This window comes from Scophthalmus maximus, chromosome 11 (genome assembly GCF_022379125.1).
Source record: "Scophthalmus maximus strain ysfricsl-2021 chromosome 11, ASM2237912v1, whole genome shotgun sequence".
NCBI lineage: Eukaryota > Metazoa > Chordata > Actinopteri > Pleuronectiformes > Scophthalmidae > Scophthalmus > Scophthalmus maximus.
This window is the reverse complement of record NC_061525.1, coordinates 6,084,826-6,101,336: the sequence shown is the minus strand read 5'-3', so window position 1 is coordinate 6,101,336 and position 16,511 is coordinate 6,084,826. Positions and strand designations below refer to the sequence as shown.

Genomic DNA, 16,511 nt, shown 5'->3' with positions numbered 1-16,511 from the left:
AAGGAAATGATTACCTGCGGATGTTGTACAGGGGGGTCATCCTGAAACAGGCCACCACTGCCCTGCGACGCTGTTTGGACAGCAGCTTGTGCCACACCATTTTCTTTGACTTGAAGGGGTGCTCAGTCTGAAGCAAGGAAGAAACCTCTACTGAACATATCCGACCGTCTCCAGGTTAAGGCCCACACCTTGCATGTCGCGCGTTTGCCTTCAGAGCAGTCGGGTTTGTGTCTGTACTCACCACCTCGATGTGGTAAAGGACAGCAGACACCTCTTGTACCCTTTTAACCACCTTCTCGGGGTCCTCGGCGTCCTCCGCCTTCCCAGACATCTCCTTATAAAGAGACATCTGCCAGCGCATGGCTGGATCCTCCACCTGATATCGGGTGACAAACATGTATAGCCCGTGTAAAGACATTTACAAAGGGAATTTGTCTATTCATTCTCGTCTTTGCTCAGTCAAACAACCAAAACGTCTACTCACCTTGCCCTGAAGATGCAGGTTGTTGTGCAAGAACTCCCTCACCTCTTCATCTGTGTCTTTCTACGAGGAAGATGCCGAGACATTCATTATTTGCTTTTTTTATCAAAATACCCTAGGGTTTGTATTTTAACCCTTTCATTAAATTCTGAATAGCAAAAGGAAACTGAACTCTATGCTTATTGAGAAACTTATCTTCAGACATCATCATTTTATAAAACACAGAGATTAAAAAAAGATATTTTGATTCTTAAACTATACAATAACAATCTGTAAATGGAAATTGTGCCAATTTGTCCATGTTCGGATACAATGTAGTCGGTGAGTTGGCTTCAAACGCATCAAAGTACCAGGGAGTATCTGATCTTGGCGAGATTGATGAGCTCCTGGTCTGCAGGAGAGCACATGTTGAGGCCGATGGGGAGCATCTTCTTTAACGCTGCTACAATGAGGGAGGTCTGCACAGAGTAGCGATCTCCCCGCCGCTTCTTCTTGGTGCGCTCCTGCTCTGAGCCTCCAGACTGGAGAGAGAGAGGGAGAACAGTTTGATTTACAACCCCCCCCATACAGCTCAGACACCAACAATGTCCTCATCGGACAACATTTCATGACGTCAGAGGCCTTTGAGAAGATTTAACATAAAAGTGAGGAAGAAATACAGATAGAATGGGATGGCGACAACCCGCTGCCTGTAACATTATAGGCAAGAACATGCTGATACAGTGAATCAACAACTGCACCTCAGTGGAAGACAAGAACAACGACTACATTTCCTTCTAAACAACAACCTGGTGAGGTTTCAGGTGACTTATTGCTACAGTCGTTGCACACATCGCAGCCTCACTGTTAGTAGAGCAGTGGCCAGTAGTACACATCCTGTCCATCGGACGACATACACGACAGCACAAGTCTAGCGGGGGGGTCAGCTCCGTCGCCCTGGAGCTCTTCTCACACACTCCTGTCCTGCGACTGCCAGCGCTCATTACTGACTGTTGTCTGGCCCCACGGCGCCCTCTCGGCCCTCAGTGTGTGGGTAGAGAGAGGCGTTTTGATGATCAGTCAACAGAAGACACAGTAATGCTCAGCTGAACGCCATGGAGAGGAGGTTTTTCCCAGTTGTCTTACAGCGACCACGTAAAAACATCGATCAAACACTGATTTGAGAGTCAGTGATCTGACAATTTAATGGTGTCAATGAATTAGACATGGAGTGACGAGTCCAGTTAGTGAATATGATGACAGCCATCGGGTGACGTTGAGCTTGCTTCAGTTTCACCGACGGTCTCAGCTAGGTACGTACGCTACGGATGGATCAAGCACATCTAAATGGTAGCCGTTAAGGGATGGTGTGACTTGCAAACATTGTCAAGAGAAGAGTCCCCCAGCGCAGGAATCTTTACCACAAAAGAAAAAACAAAAGAAATCCAAGCGTCAATTACAAAACACTTCAAAATCACAGCTGGCACAGTGGCTCCACAACTTTATCCGACTGGGACGATCTGAAGGCAAAGTGTGTTTATTGATCAAACGGAAAATAGAGTGATGGTGCTCGGCTGCGGCAGAGCGCGCTCCAGACGAGGTGCACAACCGAGCGCCATGAATCCTCTCAGGCCACTACAATCTACAGCAAAGACCTTTCATCAAGCCGCTCCAGACCCCTACTCACACATATACACACACACACACACATATACACGCACACGCACGCACGCACACACACACTCAATACTACTCAGTCCTACCCAGAGAACACATTCCATAAATAAGCAGTTTCACCCAAGTCGACATGACACAGCGCATCATTTCGCCTTTACAACCTCGTTTTGTGAGTATGTATATGTGTGTTGCAGTGGGGTCTGTGTGTAAGAAGCGCGGCAGTCCATCGGAGAGCTTGATGAAATGCCTCCCCAAACTCAGGGTGCCATGCGATCAGCACAGCGCTCGTGCACAAACACAGTCTAACCTCTCCATCTCCGGCCTAGTGGCCCAGCGTCCAACCGCGACACAGGATATAAGGAGAAAACACAGTTAGCGACACTCCTTCTACGGCCTGAACGCTAGGTACACTGCCAATATCCTGGAAAAGGTGTTATTAGTTATGTAATAGGCTATTACTCTCAAATTCATAAAACGTATCATTATTTTTTACAGAATAATCATTTACCTGACATTCTTATCCATAGCAACTTAAGGGAAAGAAAGGAAATAACAGCTGAGAATTGATGAAGAAAAGGGTTAAATCCCTCCCTGCTTGAAATGGGTGGTGTTAGTGAAATATTAATTATTAAGAGTTTAGTTTCTTAATGAGTTAAAGCTCAAGAGATGTTGTAAATGAATTAAATATCTTATCAAGTAACCAGCTATGTTTCACTTGTCCATCCGTGTGCTGGTCCACTCTCACCTTGCTCATCTTGCTCTTACTGTCGGCAGTCAAGAAGGACATGTTGTTGATCTCATTCATCACCACAAAGTTCTGCTCCTCCCTCTTAAAGTTCTGTGATAAACAACGGAAAGAAAACAAAGAAAACAATGGAGAATAGCAAAAAGAAATCCGAAAAGACCACAGTCGCCCGGCAAACTCACATGGGATTTGGACCAGAAAATGAAGACCTCTCCCACCATCCTGAACAGCTCCTCTGCATCAGGATCGGGACAGGTCAACCACCTTGCCCTGCAGACACACACAGTAAAGGGTTTATTTTGCAGAAAAACTCTTTTCCTTTCTGTTTTGCACACACCAAATTTGAATGTAACATTGTCCTGAGAAGGCTCACGGCAGACGGGTATGGAACTATCTTTAAACAGGCACTAGAAGCTGCAGTCAAACAGATACTTTACATTATCTCTTTATTTCACTGTTATAGATAGTCATGCTTGGCTAGGTTGGTGTTGTCATCACCTCTGTTATTTTCTACTGATATTCAACCTTGGTTTGAAAGAATCAAAATGAAGTTTATTTGATAAAGTCTGAAGGTTTCCACACAAAGATAAGCAAAATAATAAGTGGTGAAGTGACGTTGGTTTAAGCTCCAGACACTGACCCATCTTTATAACTCAAAGATGTTGTGGTTTAGTCTCCACATCAACTACAGTAACCACGTGTCCATCAACCTGCTCTAAAATCACTACCTGTTGTTGTCAACGTAGCGGATGAGCAACGGGTAGAGAGCGTACAGGTCCCGACACAGCACAGCAAACTCGTCTCGGATGGTCCCGTCTTCGTTGTCCACCTCTGTCTTGCCCTCCATGCGCAGCTGATCCTCCTCGGCCACAACTTTTCCCGAGCGCTTCTTCAGCTTTTCCATGGTGGGGATGAAGTGGGACTTCAGCATCTCCGGTTTAGCCCTGCTGACAATGGGCTGGGCGAACACTGGACAACGGACGGGAAAGTTTCCAAATATTAGATGTACGACATGTGAGTGTCAAGTGAGTTGTCTGCTCTCTATAACACATGTATTATACAATCACTATGAAAGCATATTTAGTTTGCAGACCCAACATTGTAAGATGTATGGTGAACAAATCAATACAATAAGGGATAATGAGATAATGGGGCCCACCAACCATGGCCTCACACAATCAGACAAGTTCACTGGGGAACCATCCTGCTCAGTCATAACCAGAGAACTCTGGCTTATTGCGAAAACGCCTGCTCACTCACCTGCCAGTCTCTTCATCCAGGAGGCCTCATCTATGCCCAGGTTGTTCACCACGATCTTCATAATGCTACCGAGCAGCTGGTTGAGTTGCTCGGAGGTGACAGAGGTGCAGAGTTGGCCCTCTTGCTCAGGGAAGTTCTCTGGGCCCCTCTCCCACCAGCGTGGGAGATAGTTGCACAGCATCGGCAGGGTGATCTCAATCACATGGGGCATCTCTGTGTAGCGAGCCCCGGACTCAGCCAGATCGTGGATTTCCTTCATCAGTATCTCCAGCTCTGGGATGTCAGGACACAGCTCCTCCACTTGGTTGGGAAGACCCAGAACTATTCAAAGGAACAATTTCTTAAAAACATTCTGATCATGTCATACATTTGCTGGGGAGGAAAAGAAGACAAAATGCTGGAAAACCCACTGGATCTCTCTCGGGGAGTCTTGGTGGTGTAAACAGAAAACGTGTTGAACTCATTCAGTGCTGGCTCAAGGTAGGCCACTGGCATAGCAGCTGCTAGGTGGGCCAGACACTCGCCAAGAGCTGGCCGCTGCCTGTGCAGGAGAAAAATACCACAAAGTTCCCATAAAACCATAAAAGTACAAATTAATGATCAATAAATCTTTGAAAGCAATCTGTTATAGATTATTTATGCAGTTTTTCTTCGAAATCTAAGGAAAGATTGTGTTCTATGTTGTCCCACTGGTGAAGGAAACTTGTTTACACCTCGTCTTTAGACTTTCACAGATCCACAGAGGTCTCTACTCACTTCTCTACGTGTGGAGTCTTCACGGTGCCCAAAGAGTAGATACTGCACATTAAACGATAGCAGGATATTTGCAAGTCGTCCACTGAGGACGTGGAGAAGAGAGGCATCGCATTAGGTTTGAAATGTGCTTTGAAAGGGAAAATGATGAACAAGAGAGAGGGACTTCACTCACTCATGACGTCATCTCCGAACTGATGCTGGGCGATGTGGTCAAACAGAGATGTGAGGACTGGCAGCAGGGCGGTGGTGGTGTAGTTGATGTTCTGGGCCACACCCTTAACCTATGGGAACAATAAAAAAAACACACACACAAACACAGACATTAGCTCAAAAGAAGAAAACTAATCAAGAGTGTAAAATCTATGTTTTATGGTGCTGCCTCTGACCTGGTTTCGACTGGACACTTTGCCCAGTTTGAGGTTCTCAACCATCTTCTCTATGTCGTCTGCGGCGCTCTCAAAGAACTGACGCAGGCCAGCCTTCACAATCTCGGGGCCTGATTTCATAACAGTCCTTCAAAAGATGGACACAGGAGAATGGACAAAAATAGCAGATACTGTTAGATTTTCGTTGTCTATTTTCTGTCTGCCCGTGGGAAGTGATGGGGATGTGATGTGAACAGATGGTGAGTTTACCTGGCATCCAGTGACCGTGAGAGAATGTGCAGACAGTTTACCACTGCACCCGCATCCGTTCCTGAAAACAGCACAACAGAGATGTGTGGTCAGAGCTGTCTTTCTGAGCAAATGCACCTTCAAGAGCCCAATTTACAGAATTAAAAACAGAAAACAGAGCATACACTTAGATCACACACTTACATCACACACAGATTGTGGGAAAACGTGGGCAAAAGCCCAAAATACATTGTATATTACAAAACTGAGACTACTTAAACAGGTCATTATGAAACAATTGAACCATGTGCTATATTCTCCTTTAATAACTGATTTCTTAATTTCAATACCACCATTTTGCGGTTGACATGGTTACTTTTCAAGCGGTGGAACAGTTACAGAGGTGCACTTTGACTATCATGTACTATGTGGTTATATAAGAGCATCTGTCTATAAAAAACACATGGTGGTGAAAGAGGAGGAGAATGAAGATGAAGCATGTAGTGCCTCATACGAGCCAGGCTGAGAACGCATCACACAACAAGACAATACACTCTGTGGCTACCTGACACCACTACAGACATCCATGCTCAAATCACACCCAGTTAGTGAGGCTACCAATCTGAATTCAGGCCCTACGACAACATTCTATACACCAGATTGCAGACAATATCAAAGCCAAGCAGAAGCTGAGCTGAGCTGAAGAGAGAGGAGCATTAAAACCAGATCCAGTAAGGAGGGAAGAGAGAATAGGAGCGTGGGAGGATGGCGTAGATGTGTGATACGACACCGATTAGTATGTAAATGAGAAGGTGGGAAGGAAGTGAAGAAAAAAAAGAAGATCTGGACAAATAAAGAAAGAAATTAGAGAAAGAAAACAGATAGAGGGGGCAGAGATGGTGACAGGGCATAAAGCCACCATGCAGGTTCCTTACCAAAAAGAGAAACTCTGTGCCTCACCAAAGCAGCCAACTTACAGAAGATACTGAGGTAGGAGGAGAAGAGAGGAGAGGGAGGGAGAGGGAGGGATAACGGTAAGGGGAAACAGGGAGAGGAAGATGTTTGAAGTGACACAGAAAGCAAAAGGGAGGTCACGGAAATGAAGGATATTGCACAATCGGGAGAAAGATGAAGAGACATGGAGGAGGGAGAGGACAGACACTATCACACGGAAGTACTAAAGGAAAGGGACATGGTAAGGTCACGTGATTCCGCCCCCGTCTTCTGAATTAGCTTTTTCTGCACATACCTGGCAATCATCTCCTTCTCCTTATTGGAGGAATGCCCTCCACTACCCAAGACTTTTGCAGGAGTGGAGAGGAAGTACAGACAGTGGTTCTTGAAGTACTGATTTACCAGCGGCAATAGGATCTGTGAGACACAAGATGAAATATAAATAACATAAAGTTATAACTTTCGAAGACACACACTATCTTGCCATTAAGCAGGCCCTGCCTCCGTAGAAAATAAGTGTCGAGAGGAAGGAAGACAACCAATTTGAAAAAGCTTTGAATCCCTACCAACTGTGAGATGACCCATGTCCTCTGAATCCCCCTGTTATGGACAATTGAAAGGAAAACCCCGGGAAATGCAAAGTAGCTCACCTTGGCAAAGAATTTGATCTCCTGTTCGTGAGGAGACTTCTCCACTCTGCCACTGCTCACCACAGCCTCTGCGGGGGAAAAAAACAAAACAGACAAAATAATTCATTCCTTCCTCAAAAAGTATATTCTGCCTCTGGAATATGTGGCAGTGACAAGCCTTTGTCTCTCAAACCCCAGTACCGAGATGAGCGATGAACTCCTGCGCAATGTCCATCCATTTCAGAAGCTTCTGGAGGAAACCGTAAGCAAAACGCTTCTCAATGGAGGAGATGTCCTGCTCCATGTCCTTCAGACCCCTGGGGATGGAGAGAAGAGTGAGTCAAAATTCAAATTAAAACAACAGACAGAGAGAGAGAGAGATGAACAGAACTGGGCCAGTTTATGAACTCTCAGATCTAGTTCACTACACGTGCTGTCTGACCAGGTCAAACATTAAAAGTCTGCATAGTTGTTCGGATTGGCAACAGTGGATGGTGAAGTGAAACGCAGACCAACGGAGGGAGGGGAGAGATGTGGTATCATGTTAAAGATGGGTGTAATGGTGCAGCAGCGGGGGCAGGCCAACAACAACAGTGCCCCTGACACTATCCAACCATTTAGCATGGAGTTCAGAAGGAGTGTAAACTGAAATGGGGAAATGATCCTCCCTACCTCGTCACAGCGTATCCATTGAGCTGGAGGAACTTGAGCATGTCCTGGGCCTTTTCCCTGTCCCTGGCCTTCTCCTTAGCCGTCAGGGTGTCGTAAGGAACAAGCAGTGGATGGCTGCCACCGCCTAACAGGAGAAAAAAAATCGTTTTAGGAATCTGAAAAAGGCAAACGATCAACATGTACAGGTTCATAAAAGACAACCCCTCTCACCTTTGGCCTGTAGCTCCAATTTCTTCTTCCTGCCCCAGGTGTTGTGGTAGTTCTCCGCCATCTGTTCAGCCATAGACTGCACGAAGAGGGGAGGGAAATCAATCTGTCAAGTTCCTAACAAATGTTGAATCCAAATTGAGACCTATCAGCGCTGTGACAGAGCACTGACGGAGGAGAGACAGATACATACCTGTAACTCTCTGGACAGGGCCATCCCTGTGATGTCTATTGGCTGAGGGTTGTAGCCATGACTGGGATCATAAGTGGCCTGAAGACAGAAAACATTTGAGGTTCAAAGAGCTCAAAAGAATTCACAGAGGTTCTCCAAAATAGCTCATAAGCGAGAAGCGACGTAAGCGTCAAAGGGATCAGTAATATCAGAGCTGGAGAGCAGTGCCTCATGGAAAAAAGAGCGACCAATGGGAATGGAGGCTTTCTCTTGACGGAAAATCTGTCTTCGCTCCTCTCCAGACTGGCTTTGGTAGCTGTGATAGATGGTGATCGACAGATGGTTCATCCAATCCGCCGCCAAGTATATTTTTGAAAGCGCCTGCTATTTGGCAAAGAACGGCGCCTCCCCAGATGGTTCTGTTTAACCAAACCCTCCGACACATCAGGTTACAGAAATAGAGTCAAGTTTCGATTTTTATCACCCACTTAAAGGGGCAGTAAAATTTTTTTGTAAAATTCAGCGAATATTTCCTCACGGTCCGCTAGCTGTCAGTTTTGTGTGTGTGTGTGTGCAAAAAATAAAAAAAAGGTTCTTAGGCATAGTCCTGGCTCTGTGGCCAACACTGTGTGTGCAGTTTGTAGACATCACTCACCGACACCGCGAGAGACGTTACAACTCAACGTGACTGCCCCTTTAAAAATGCTGATATCAATTGACTATAGAGTCACTGTAGACCCATAACCATCATTGCTTTTGTGTCCTGATCTGTAAAACCTTTCCAATGTGCCCAAAACAGACAAAATGGCATCAAACATCTTCAGACTACTGAATGCTTGTTTTTTTGAACTCCTTTCTCTCTGTACCTGAGCAGTTTGGGAGATCTTGCGTGTGGTGGTGGCCTTCTTCTCGACTTCTCCCTCCCCGTCCCGGGCTTTCTCCAAGGTCCACTCCCAGGCCAGCATGGCTTTCATGGATTCTTTGATGGGCCAACGATAGATTTCCTTGTCCTGAGAAACAGTGAGAATAAGGGCTTAACATTAAACAGTACATTCTAAATACATGGAAAATAGCGGTGAAAAACTCATGGTCTGAACTCAGGAATTCTAGTTCAGTGGGAGTGTTTTAGTTCTAGTTTACTGTGTGCAGATTATGCGACTACACAGAAATGTCACAAAGTAATTACCTTTTCAGAGAAGGTTTTGTATGGCCGGAGCATCGGGTGAGTCTTGGAATTCTCGTCTAACAACTCTCCATAGGTCCAGTTGTTCTGAATCTGAAAAAAAAATGATTTAGCCATTGAGACCGTCATAACAAAAACCCAAGAGTGTCAAACGAGAAATATGGACTTGATCTACACCGGATGAATTCGATTTTCGTAACTGACCTTCTCAAAGGCCCATTTGTCATGAGTGTGCTCTGCATACTTGTTGATGAAGGCATCCAGCCTCTCTGGGATAATGGTACTGGGAATAAATGATCTCTTAGTTAATACTGCACGTTATTAATACTGTACCACTGTTAACTTGCGTTTTGAGTGTCTTAGGGTTAGGTTTTGCAAATCATGTTAAGTTTCATCCACAATCTTTCATACAGGAGCCCGCAGGAATGAGGAATACAGTGTATAGGGAAAGTGACCAATATGAGAGAGATAAAAGAGTTTTATGTTTCTGTAAGCACTGTGAAGTAATGTTGTACTGCCAGTTGCTGGATTATGTTCTCACTTGGTTGTCTCCACTGGTTTGGGGTCAAAGTTGCCCTCGGCATCCACAGACGCCTTTTTCTCAGTGTGTGAGGAATAGGTGGCGTCCACATAGTCGGGAGGGATGGCTCCTGCTATAGCACAGAGGCAGGGCATGGCGATCTTGAAGAGTTCTGCATCGTATTTCTAGAGTTTGGACATCAGAGAAGTCACGTTTATAACGGCATGAGCGTTAACCGTGTGACACTGTAGGGGGACACACAAAAGACTTGTCACTCGCCTTGTGAGCGAGGGACTCGAAGATTCCCCAAAACAGTTTACGAGACAGATGCAGCTCTTCCTCCGATGTCACCCCGAAGTTAGCCCATCCGTTAGGCAAGCAGTAATACTTCCAACAGCGCTCGTAGTGATTGGTCAACAGCTGAAATAATCAAATCACAGAGGTAAAACAAGTAAAGAATATCAACCAGTAATCAAATCAACTTAACATACTTAACATAAGTATAATTTTCTCCCACATATACTAACCATCAGTGATGGCAGCCTGTGTTTATGTACTGCATGTTACATTTACTTCTCTGTTTACATTCTTTTATATTCCATTGAATTTTCTACTGTCGTAAAAAAACAAACAGATAATGGTAAATTTAACAACAGGCAAACCTTAAGAGGCATCTTTGCATATTCATTGAGGATGGGCACATCAAACACCAGCCGTCTGAGCAGATGCTGCAGCATGGAGGGTCGAAGGTACCTAGTCAAAATGCATCATGAGAAGAGTAACTGTTTAAAATAAGGCAATGATATTGGGTTGTTTTGTTTCAGGTCTTTCTGGTCCGTCTCTGTATATTGTTTCCATGTGTATGTGCGTTCGGTCACGTTAACTGTTTTGCCATTCTACTTTAATTTATCTTGTCAAAGAGATCATTTCTATCAAGAGACTGGTTTGGTTTCAGTACTGACTTGCAGAGGGACATGAGGCACTCCTCAATGACATCCCTCTGAGCCTTGGTGAGGGCTCGGCCCCGAGACAGACGATAGATGGTGTGGAGCATAGAGTCGATCATGATGGCCCGGTGGTCCGTCCCAGCAAACAAGGGGGCACACTTGGTGAGCAGAGGCAGAACAGCCGAACAGAGGTAGCGGTTCAGTGCCAAGGCCATTTCAGTTGTACTGAAAGCCACCTACAATCAGAGAAGAAGTAGACAGAGGGAACAGTTTAAAATCTACAGTGCAATACTTTGGAGACAGATGTACAGTCTGTACAGAAGTCTGTTTTCTTTCCCTACTCACCGTGTCCAGAGAAGCTCCAGCTCTCATGTCCGGCAGGAAGCCAACCTCCAGCACATGCAGCAAGAAGTCCTGGTTATCAATACCGTATACTCTATCAAGGAACAGGACCATGGAGGCCTTGTGGTCCGGCACAAAACTGGCTGACATCTTTGGCTCTATAATCTGACCATCTGTGGCTTGGACAGAAGAAATCATATATGCAGGAGGATGCCAAAACGTCCCAATTTTTTTGGGAAAAAATGTATGCGTTATGTTCAAACCTGATCCCTATTTGTATCCTACCTTTGCCGTAGGCAGGGATCTGCACAGGCAAGCTGATGACTCCCACCAGGTCCTCTATGGGCACCAGAGACCTCAGGATGGCCCTGATTCTTAGGGCTTCACCCTTTCCTGCTTGGATCAGCTGTAGATATAAACATTTATGATATACTGTAAACTAAACCCGGCTCATCAACCACCTACGTGGCAACTGTTGCTGTGGGCTCAAGAGAGATCAATGGTGTGAAAAGCCATTCCACTCACATGCATCTCAGGGGCACAGCGGCCCAGCAGATCAATAAGGGCTGAGTAGAAGGACATGATGGCGTTTCCCAGATGCAAACGGTTCTCCTCGTGCTGTTCCTCACCACCAAACCTGGAAAACAATTTTTTCTCTAACTGTTTAACAACACAACAGGGTTGATTCATTGGTTTATCAAAGTTCTCATGTACCAAGTCAAACACTGCAGCCTGATTGAGATTTGTAATTAGAAACTTAAAGGTGGACAGTAGACGGAACGTATGATTTACAAATATCATACCTCATGTGCCACCACTTACATAAAGCGTCTGTCTTTTTTAACAGTCGGTCCATCCCTAGCCGGATCCTCTGAGATCTTGATGGCCTCTTCCATGGCAGCCAGCAAGCCATTCCCGCCCTCTCCTCTCAGCGCCGGGCCGAAGCACTCAGGCCGACGGATGAGCAGACGGACCACCACATTGGCGTTCTCCTCCACGCTCTCTCCTGTGAGAAGCAAGTGCCAGATGTTAGTGAAGGGCACGCGCTAAAAATCCAGCTGAAACTAAAATCTCATCACAATATGCGGGGGCTGACCATTGACGAAGACAGCAAAACGGAGGAAATCCAGGTATCGCTCTCCACCACCCGGGTTCCAGCCGATGTCAGGGTATCCCTTAGCCATGAGCATTGGACACATCTGCAGTCCGCAGCCCGCCAAGTATGTCACCACCTACATTACCAACGGAGATTATAAGGCAACGAGTTCACTGTACGCTTTCATGTGTTTTTTTTTCTTGTGATTTCTCATTTTCTCAAACCATTTCCAGGTCTTGCTCTTGCAAAGCCAAGGCCAGCTCATTGTTGTCAATACAGGAAGCGGCAGCCACATCCAGAGGTGTCGACCCACGCATACCTGCAAATGTAAAATAAACACAGTGAGTCTATATTTGTTTGTTCCTCGTCTTATATGAAAGCTCATCATTCTAGATGAAGTGTGGAAGCAACGTTCTTCTCGTGCATGGACATTTGTCAATTGTAAGGGCAAAAATTGATAATCAAAATGAACATAGGTGGCTGACACTGACCCAAGCCGATGCCGCTGTTCTGCAGAAGGTAGCTGAGATGGTCAAACATAGAGCGCTGGTTCTGTCGGCTGATGCGACAGAAGTAACACAGGAAACGGCAGCAGTTGGTCACCATCTGAGGGAATCGAATCTCCTGGAGAGACAAAGTAAAAAAGATACTTCCTGGCCTACTGTGGTACTGTACTGCAATCAGTGGTGAAGACTCCAAGGGTGAAGTCAAGCGTCTGACAGACACAAGATAGATAAACTAAACAAACGGAATCCTCAGATTTACCTTTGAGTCTCCTCCTCCACCCAGCACATTGACCATCACCTCCATGACGGTCTCATGCATACCGAGAGCTCTCATCAGATTGGGATGCTGGTAGAACACCTTGTTGTTCATGATGTTGCTAAAAATGAAAAAATACACAAGTTGGAAATCACATGATGCGTTTTTATTTACTCTGAACTTTATGTAACATATTAGAAAACAACTATAGCTGATAAAAAAACAAACCCATTTATGTTTCATTATTTTCAGTATGACAACGGATGGAATGATACAGGGTACAGAGTACCACACACACACACACACACACACACACACACACACACACACACACACACACACACACACACACACACACACACACACACACTGACCCAATGCTCTGGATCATGAGCCGCTCTTCTTCCGGGCCCATCTGGACAATGAGCAGCGATCGTATCTGTCCCAAGCACTCAAGCAGGTCCATGGTGTCCTGAACAGAGACGCCGTTGATGGCGTAGGCTTTGGGCAGCGCTCGGATCAGCTCGCCCAAGCCGTCGTACTGCCTGTGGAGCAGACTGAACATCAGACGCACCAGCTCTGGGTTCTGGATGAATGACTCCTGGGCCCAGTGGATCATGGTGTGGGAGATCAGTTCCTGGAGGGTGCCTTGGTAGCGGGAGTGGAAAAAGAAATAAGAGAGTATATTCAACTGTTCAGGCTAATAAAGGCTGAGTTTGATATTTTTTGAGACTGAAGCAGATGGTGGTCTACATGCAGTGAATATCTTCTGATATGAATATTGTCCCTTTCGATTTTCGGCATTTTCCTAAATCAGTTTCCCCATCTATTTCTTTTTAGGGTGGAAACGACTGCAACAGCAATTAGATCATCTAAAACTAAAATTCCAGTGAATACCAGAGTGATTAATTGTATCTATAATACAGAATGTGCACACTGGCTATTAACTTTGACCTAATTTAAAAATAAGTAAAGCTAAGAACAACGGTTAATTTAAAAAAAATGCTGATCAATTCCTTCCTGCATTTCACAGGTAATTTAGCTGTTGGTCTTACTGGGCTTTGTCTCCTCCTCAACCTCTGGCGTCTCCTCCTCCTTCTTCTTGCGCAGGCTCCTGATCTTGTCCACCAGACTGAGGAGTCTGCCCCTCAGTGAGGTGTCCACCTCCTCCTCTTCTGCCTCCTCCTCAATATGTATACCTATGAGTAAAATGTGATCAAGGCATTAAATACCCCAGCATAAAAAAAACTAACTTGAATATTTACAGGAACGTCTCACAGGAACTTCTTACCGCAGTGAAGCAGCAGGTCAACGTGGAACTCTGCCAGAGTGTCTCGCACCTCCTCAGGTACTGGACAGTCCTCATCCTCGTGTTTAAAGTTGGTCAGCAAAAGAACCTTAAAGAGGAGCACTCATTTCATTGCATGTCATTTCATTAACTTCCTGGGATCACTTCTGGTGTGTCCTTGTGCTTTCCGTGATACATGTGACATAGCATCTCAAAAAATGCCCCATAGAATTTTTTTTTTTCAGCTCAAGACAATCTCAATCCCCTCATCGCTTTTCTCTAAATCCAAACCCCATAACATAGCATTGGTAAGTCTGAGGAAGGCTTCTGGTAACAACTATTGGTACCTGGTCTTGTGGGGGTGAACGGAACTCGCGGGTTTTGCGCGCAGTCTCGGCAGCCGACATGGTGAAGGCTCTCATTAACTGGTTGTAACGAACGCGCTGGTTGCTCTGAATATCGTTGACAAACTGGTCTGAATAGGCCACAATGGCCTCAACTCTGTGTCGCAGCTCGCAGTCGCAAAAGTACTGCAGGAGTTTGCACATCTGAGAGAGATAGAAATGAGATAGGAACAGCAGTTTAAAATATATAGTTAGTAAAATGTAAAAGATATTTTAAGATATGAATTCTGTCAACTAAATATAAACATTCAATCCACAAACGCAGAGCAGTCAGAGTTTAAATATCAGATTGACCTGCAGTTTCACAGACTCCGGCAGCTTCATCTGGAGCAATCCTTCCTCCAGACCATCATCCTCTTCTTTGGCTTCTGCCTCCACTGCCTCTGCCTCCTTCTCCTCCTCTGCTTTCTCTCCGTCCACTTTTTCTGCTTTGGCCTGTCCCTCCTTGTCCCCCTCTTCTCCTTCCTCCTTAGGTTCAGCCTCTTCCCCCTCATGCGCTCCTTTCTCCTCATCGTCCTCTTCCTCGCCCACCCCTTCATCCTCCAGCTCATCCTCATCCATGTCCTCCTCCTTCGCTTCCTCACTTTCAGCAGCTCCTCCCTCCAGGGCTTTCTCTCCCTCCGCGTCCCCCTCTTCCTTTCCACTGAAAACATTGGGATCGATCATCTTGAGGATGTGCTTGGTGTCCTCGTCGTTGAAGATGCCCATAATGAGCAATGTACTAATCAGTTTCAGGATCGGGACAAAGTGAAACTCCACACTGCCTCCCACTGGATCCCGCATGGCCTGGCTACCATCCAGCACAGCTTCGGTTAACATACTAATCGCCCTGGTCTTCAACTCCTGTGGAGGAACGACAAAAAACAAATGGCAGTTATCTAAAATATCTTTTTTTGCAACAGTGCAATTTTATTCTTGGTCCTTACTTGTAGAGGGAGGACAGGACTGAGAGTGTACAGATCAGGGTCCGTGCCGACAAAGTTGATGGACGAGAAATGCAGCTTGGGCCGTAAGCAGGTGGTGAGGCCAACACCAGGGAGGGAATAAGCCTTCTTTGTATCAGGATAGAGATGGATGCTGAGCGTCTCTTCATTCATGGGGATGATAAACTCCTTGTTGGTGCCTAAGCGTGCCCGTTTGGCAGACTCCAGGTGGATGCTGATGAGCAGGTCATAGAAGCCGCTGCGGAGAGGTCCAGGCAGGTAGGTGTTTTCGATGGCGTAGAAGAGCTGGGATTCATCCACATGGCTGCACAGGGCATGAGCCACTCGGTTGTTGCCAAGTGCACACACAGCGCAGTAGAGCATGAGGGTGTGGTAGTGGAACTTCATCAGATCCAGACGCTCCGACAGCTCCAGGATGTCAATGCACCTGAGAGAGAAAAGCACAGACTCCAGAGATCAACACTGATTAGGGAACTAGTGAGTACATGGCAAATATCAATCAATATCAACAATTAACACCAATATAACATTACATTACTTTACATTTATTTAGCTTACACTTTTGCCCGAAGCGACTTACAATATGTGCATTCAACCATGAAGATATTATTCGAAAAGTGTAAGAATCATGATTACATAAACATTTATCAAATAGGGAAAATGTATATATATACAGTATATATATTTTTTTATGATTCAAGGACTAAGCTGCAGTCTGAACAGGTGAGTTTCAGTCTGCATTGAAGGGTTTCTGCTGTCCTGATGTCAATGGGGAGTTGGTTCCACCATTGAGGAACCAGGACAGAAAACAGACGGGATATAATAACAGTAATAATAAATTTCATTTATAGAGCACTTTTAATTGCTAAAAGCAATCTC

At 45.4% G+C, this 16,511-nt stretch overlaps 1 protein-coding gene across 14 annotated transcripts in view; it reads right to left on the bottom strand.

Moving 5' to 3' along the window:
* ryr1b (ryanodine receptor 1b (skeletal)) overlaps window positions 1-16,511 on the bottom strand; it is a 65,174-nt gene that overhangs the window by 19,000 nt on the left and 29,663 nt on the right. For 5 of the 14 annotated variants that reach the window (XM_047335379.1, XM_047335384.1, XM_047335389.1 and 2 more), the window contains exons 35-76: window positions 15,615-16,059; window positions 14,983-15,531; window positions 14,632-14,832; window positions 14,288-14,393; window positions 14,052-14,195; window positions 13,371-13,644; window positions 13,000-13,117; window positions 12,726-12,858; window positions 12,459-12,553; window positions 12,235-12,370; window positions 11,961-12,144; window positions 11,664-11,775; window positions 11,424-11,544; window positions 11,142-11,317; window positions 10,812-11,032; window positions 10,512-10,602; window positions 10,129-10,269; window positions 9,871-10,034; window positions 9,534-9,612; window positions 9,333-9,422; window positions 9,013-9,156; window positions 8,168-8,245; window positions 7,978-8,053; window positions 7,768-7,891; window positions 7,297-7,412; window positions 7,117-7,184; window positions 6,762-6,883; window positions 6,448-6,497; window positions 5,534-5,594; window positions 5,285-5,411; window positions 5,071-5,179; window positions 4,899-4,980; window positions 4,553-4,683; window positions 4,143-4,463; window positions 3,611-3,851; window positions 3,065-3,152; window positions 2,883-2,975; window positions 2,445-2,459; window positions 832-1,002; window positions 485-544; window positions 242-376; window positions 15-127 (exon numbers count right to left, since the gene is read on the bottom strand). In XM_047335379.1, coding sequence (XP_047191335.1) covers window positions 15-127; window positions 242-376; window positions 485-544; window positions 832-1,002; window positions 2,445-2,459; window positions 2,883-2,975; window positions 3,065-3,152; window positions 3,611-3,851; window positions 4,143-4,463; window positions 4,553-4,683; window positions 4,899-4,980; window positions 5,071-5,179; window positions 5,285-5,411; window positions 5,534-5,594; window positions 6,448-6,497; window positions 6,762-6,883; window positions 7,117-7,184; window positions 7,297-7,412; window positions 7,768-7,891; window positions 7,978-8,053; window positions 8,168-8,245; window positions 9,013-9,156; window positions 9,333-9,422; window positions 9,534-9,612; window positions 9,871-10,034; window positions 10,129-10,269; window positions 10,512-10,602; window positions 10,812-11,032; window positions 11,142-11,317; window positions 11,424-11,544; window positions 11,664-11,775; window positions 11,961-12,144; window positions 12,235-12,370; window positions 12,459-12,553; window positions 12,726-12,858; window positions 13,000-13,117; window positions 13,371-13,644; window positions 14,052-14,195; window positions 14,288-14,393; window positions 14,632-14,832; window positions 14,983-15,531; window positions 15,615-16,059 — 6,105 coding nt within the window. The remainder of the gene's footprint in view (window positions 1-14; window positions 128-241; window positions 377-484; window positions 545-831; window positions 1,003-2,444; window positions 2,460-2,882; window positions 2,976-3,064; window positions 3,153-3,610; window positions 3,852-4,142; window positions 4,464-4,552; window positions 4,684-4,898; window positions 4,981-5,070; window positions 5,180-5,284; window positions 5,412-5,533; window positions 5,595-6,447; window positions 6,498-6,761; window positions 6,884-7,116; window positions 7,185-7,296; window positions 7,413-7,767; window positions 7,892-7,977; window positions 8,054-8,167; window positions 8,246-9,012; window positions 9,157-9,332; window positions 9,423-9,533; window positions 9,613-9,870; window positions 10,035-10,128; window positions 10,270-10,511; window positions 10,603-10,811; window positions 11,033-11,141; window positions 11,318-11,423; window positions 11,545-11,663; window positions 11,776-11,960; window positions 12,145-12,234; window positions 12,371-12,458; window positions 12,554-12,725; window positions 12,859-12,999; window positions 13,118-13,370; window positions 13,645-14,051; window positions 14,196-14,287; window positions 14,394-14,631; window positions 14,833-14,982; window positions 15,532-15,614; window positions 16,060-16,511) is intronic. The other 9 variants (XM_047335380.1, XM_047335382.1, XM_047335390.1 and 6 more) reach the window with 3 other exon arrangements.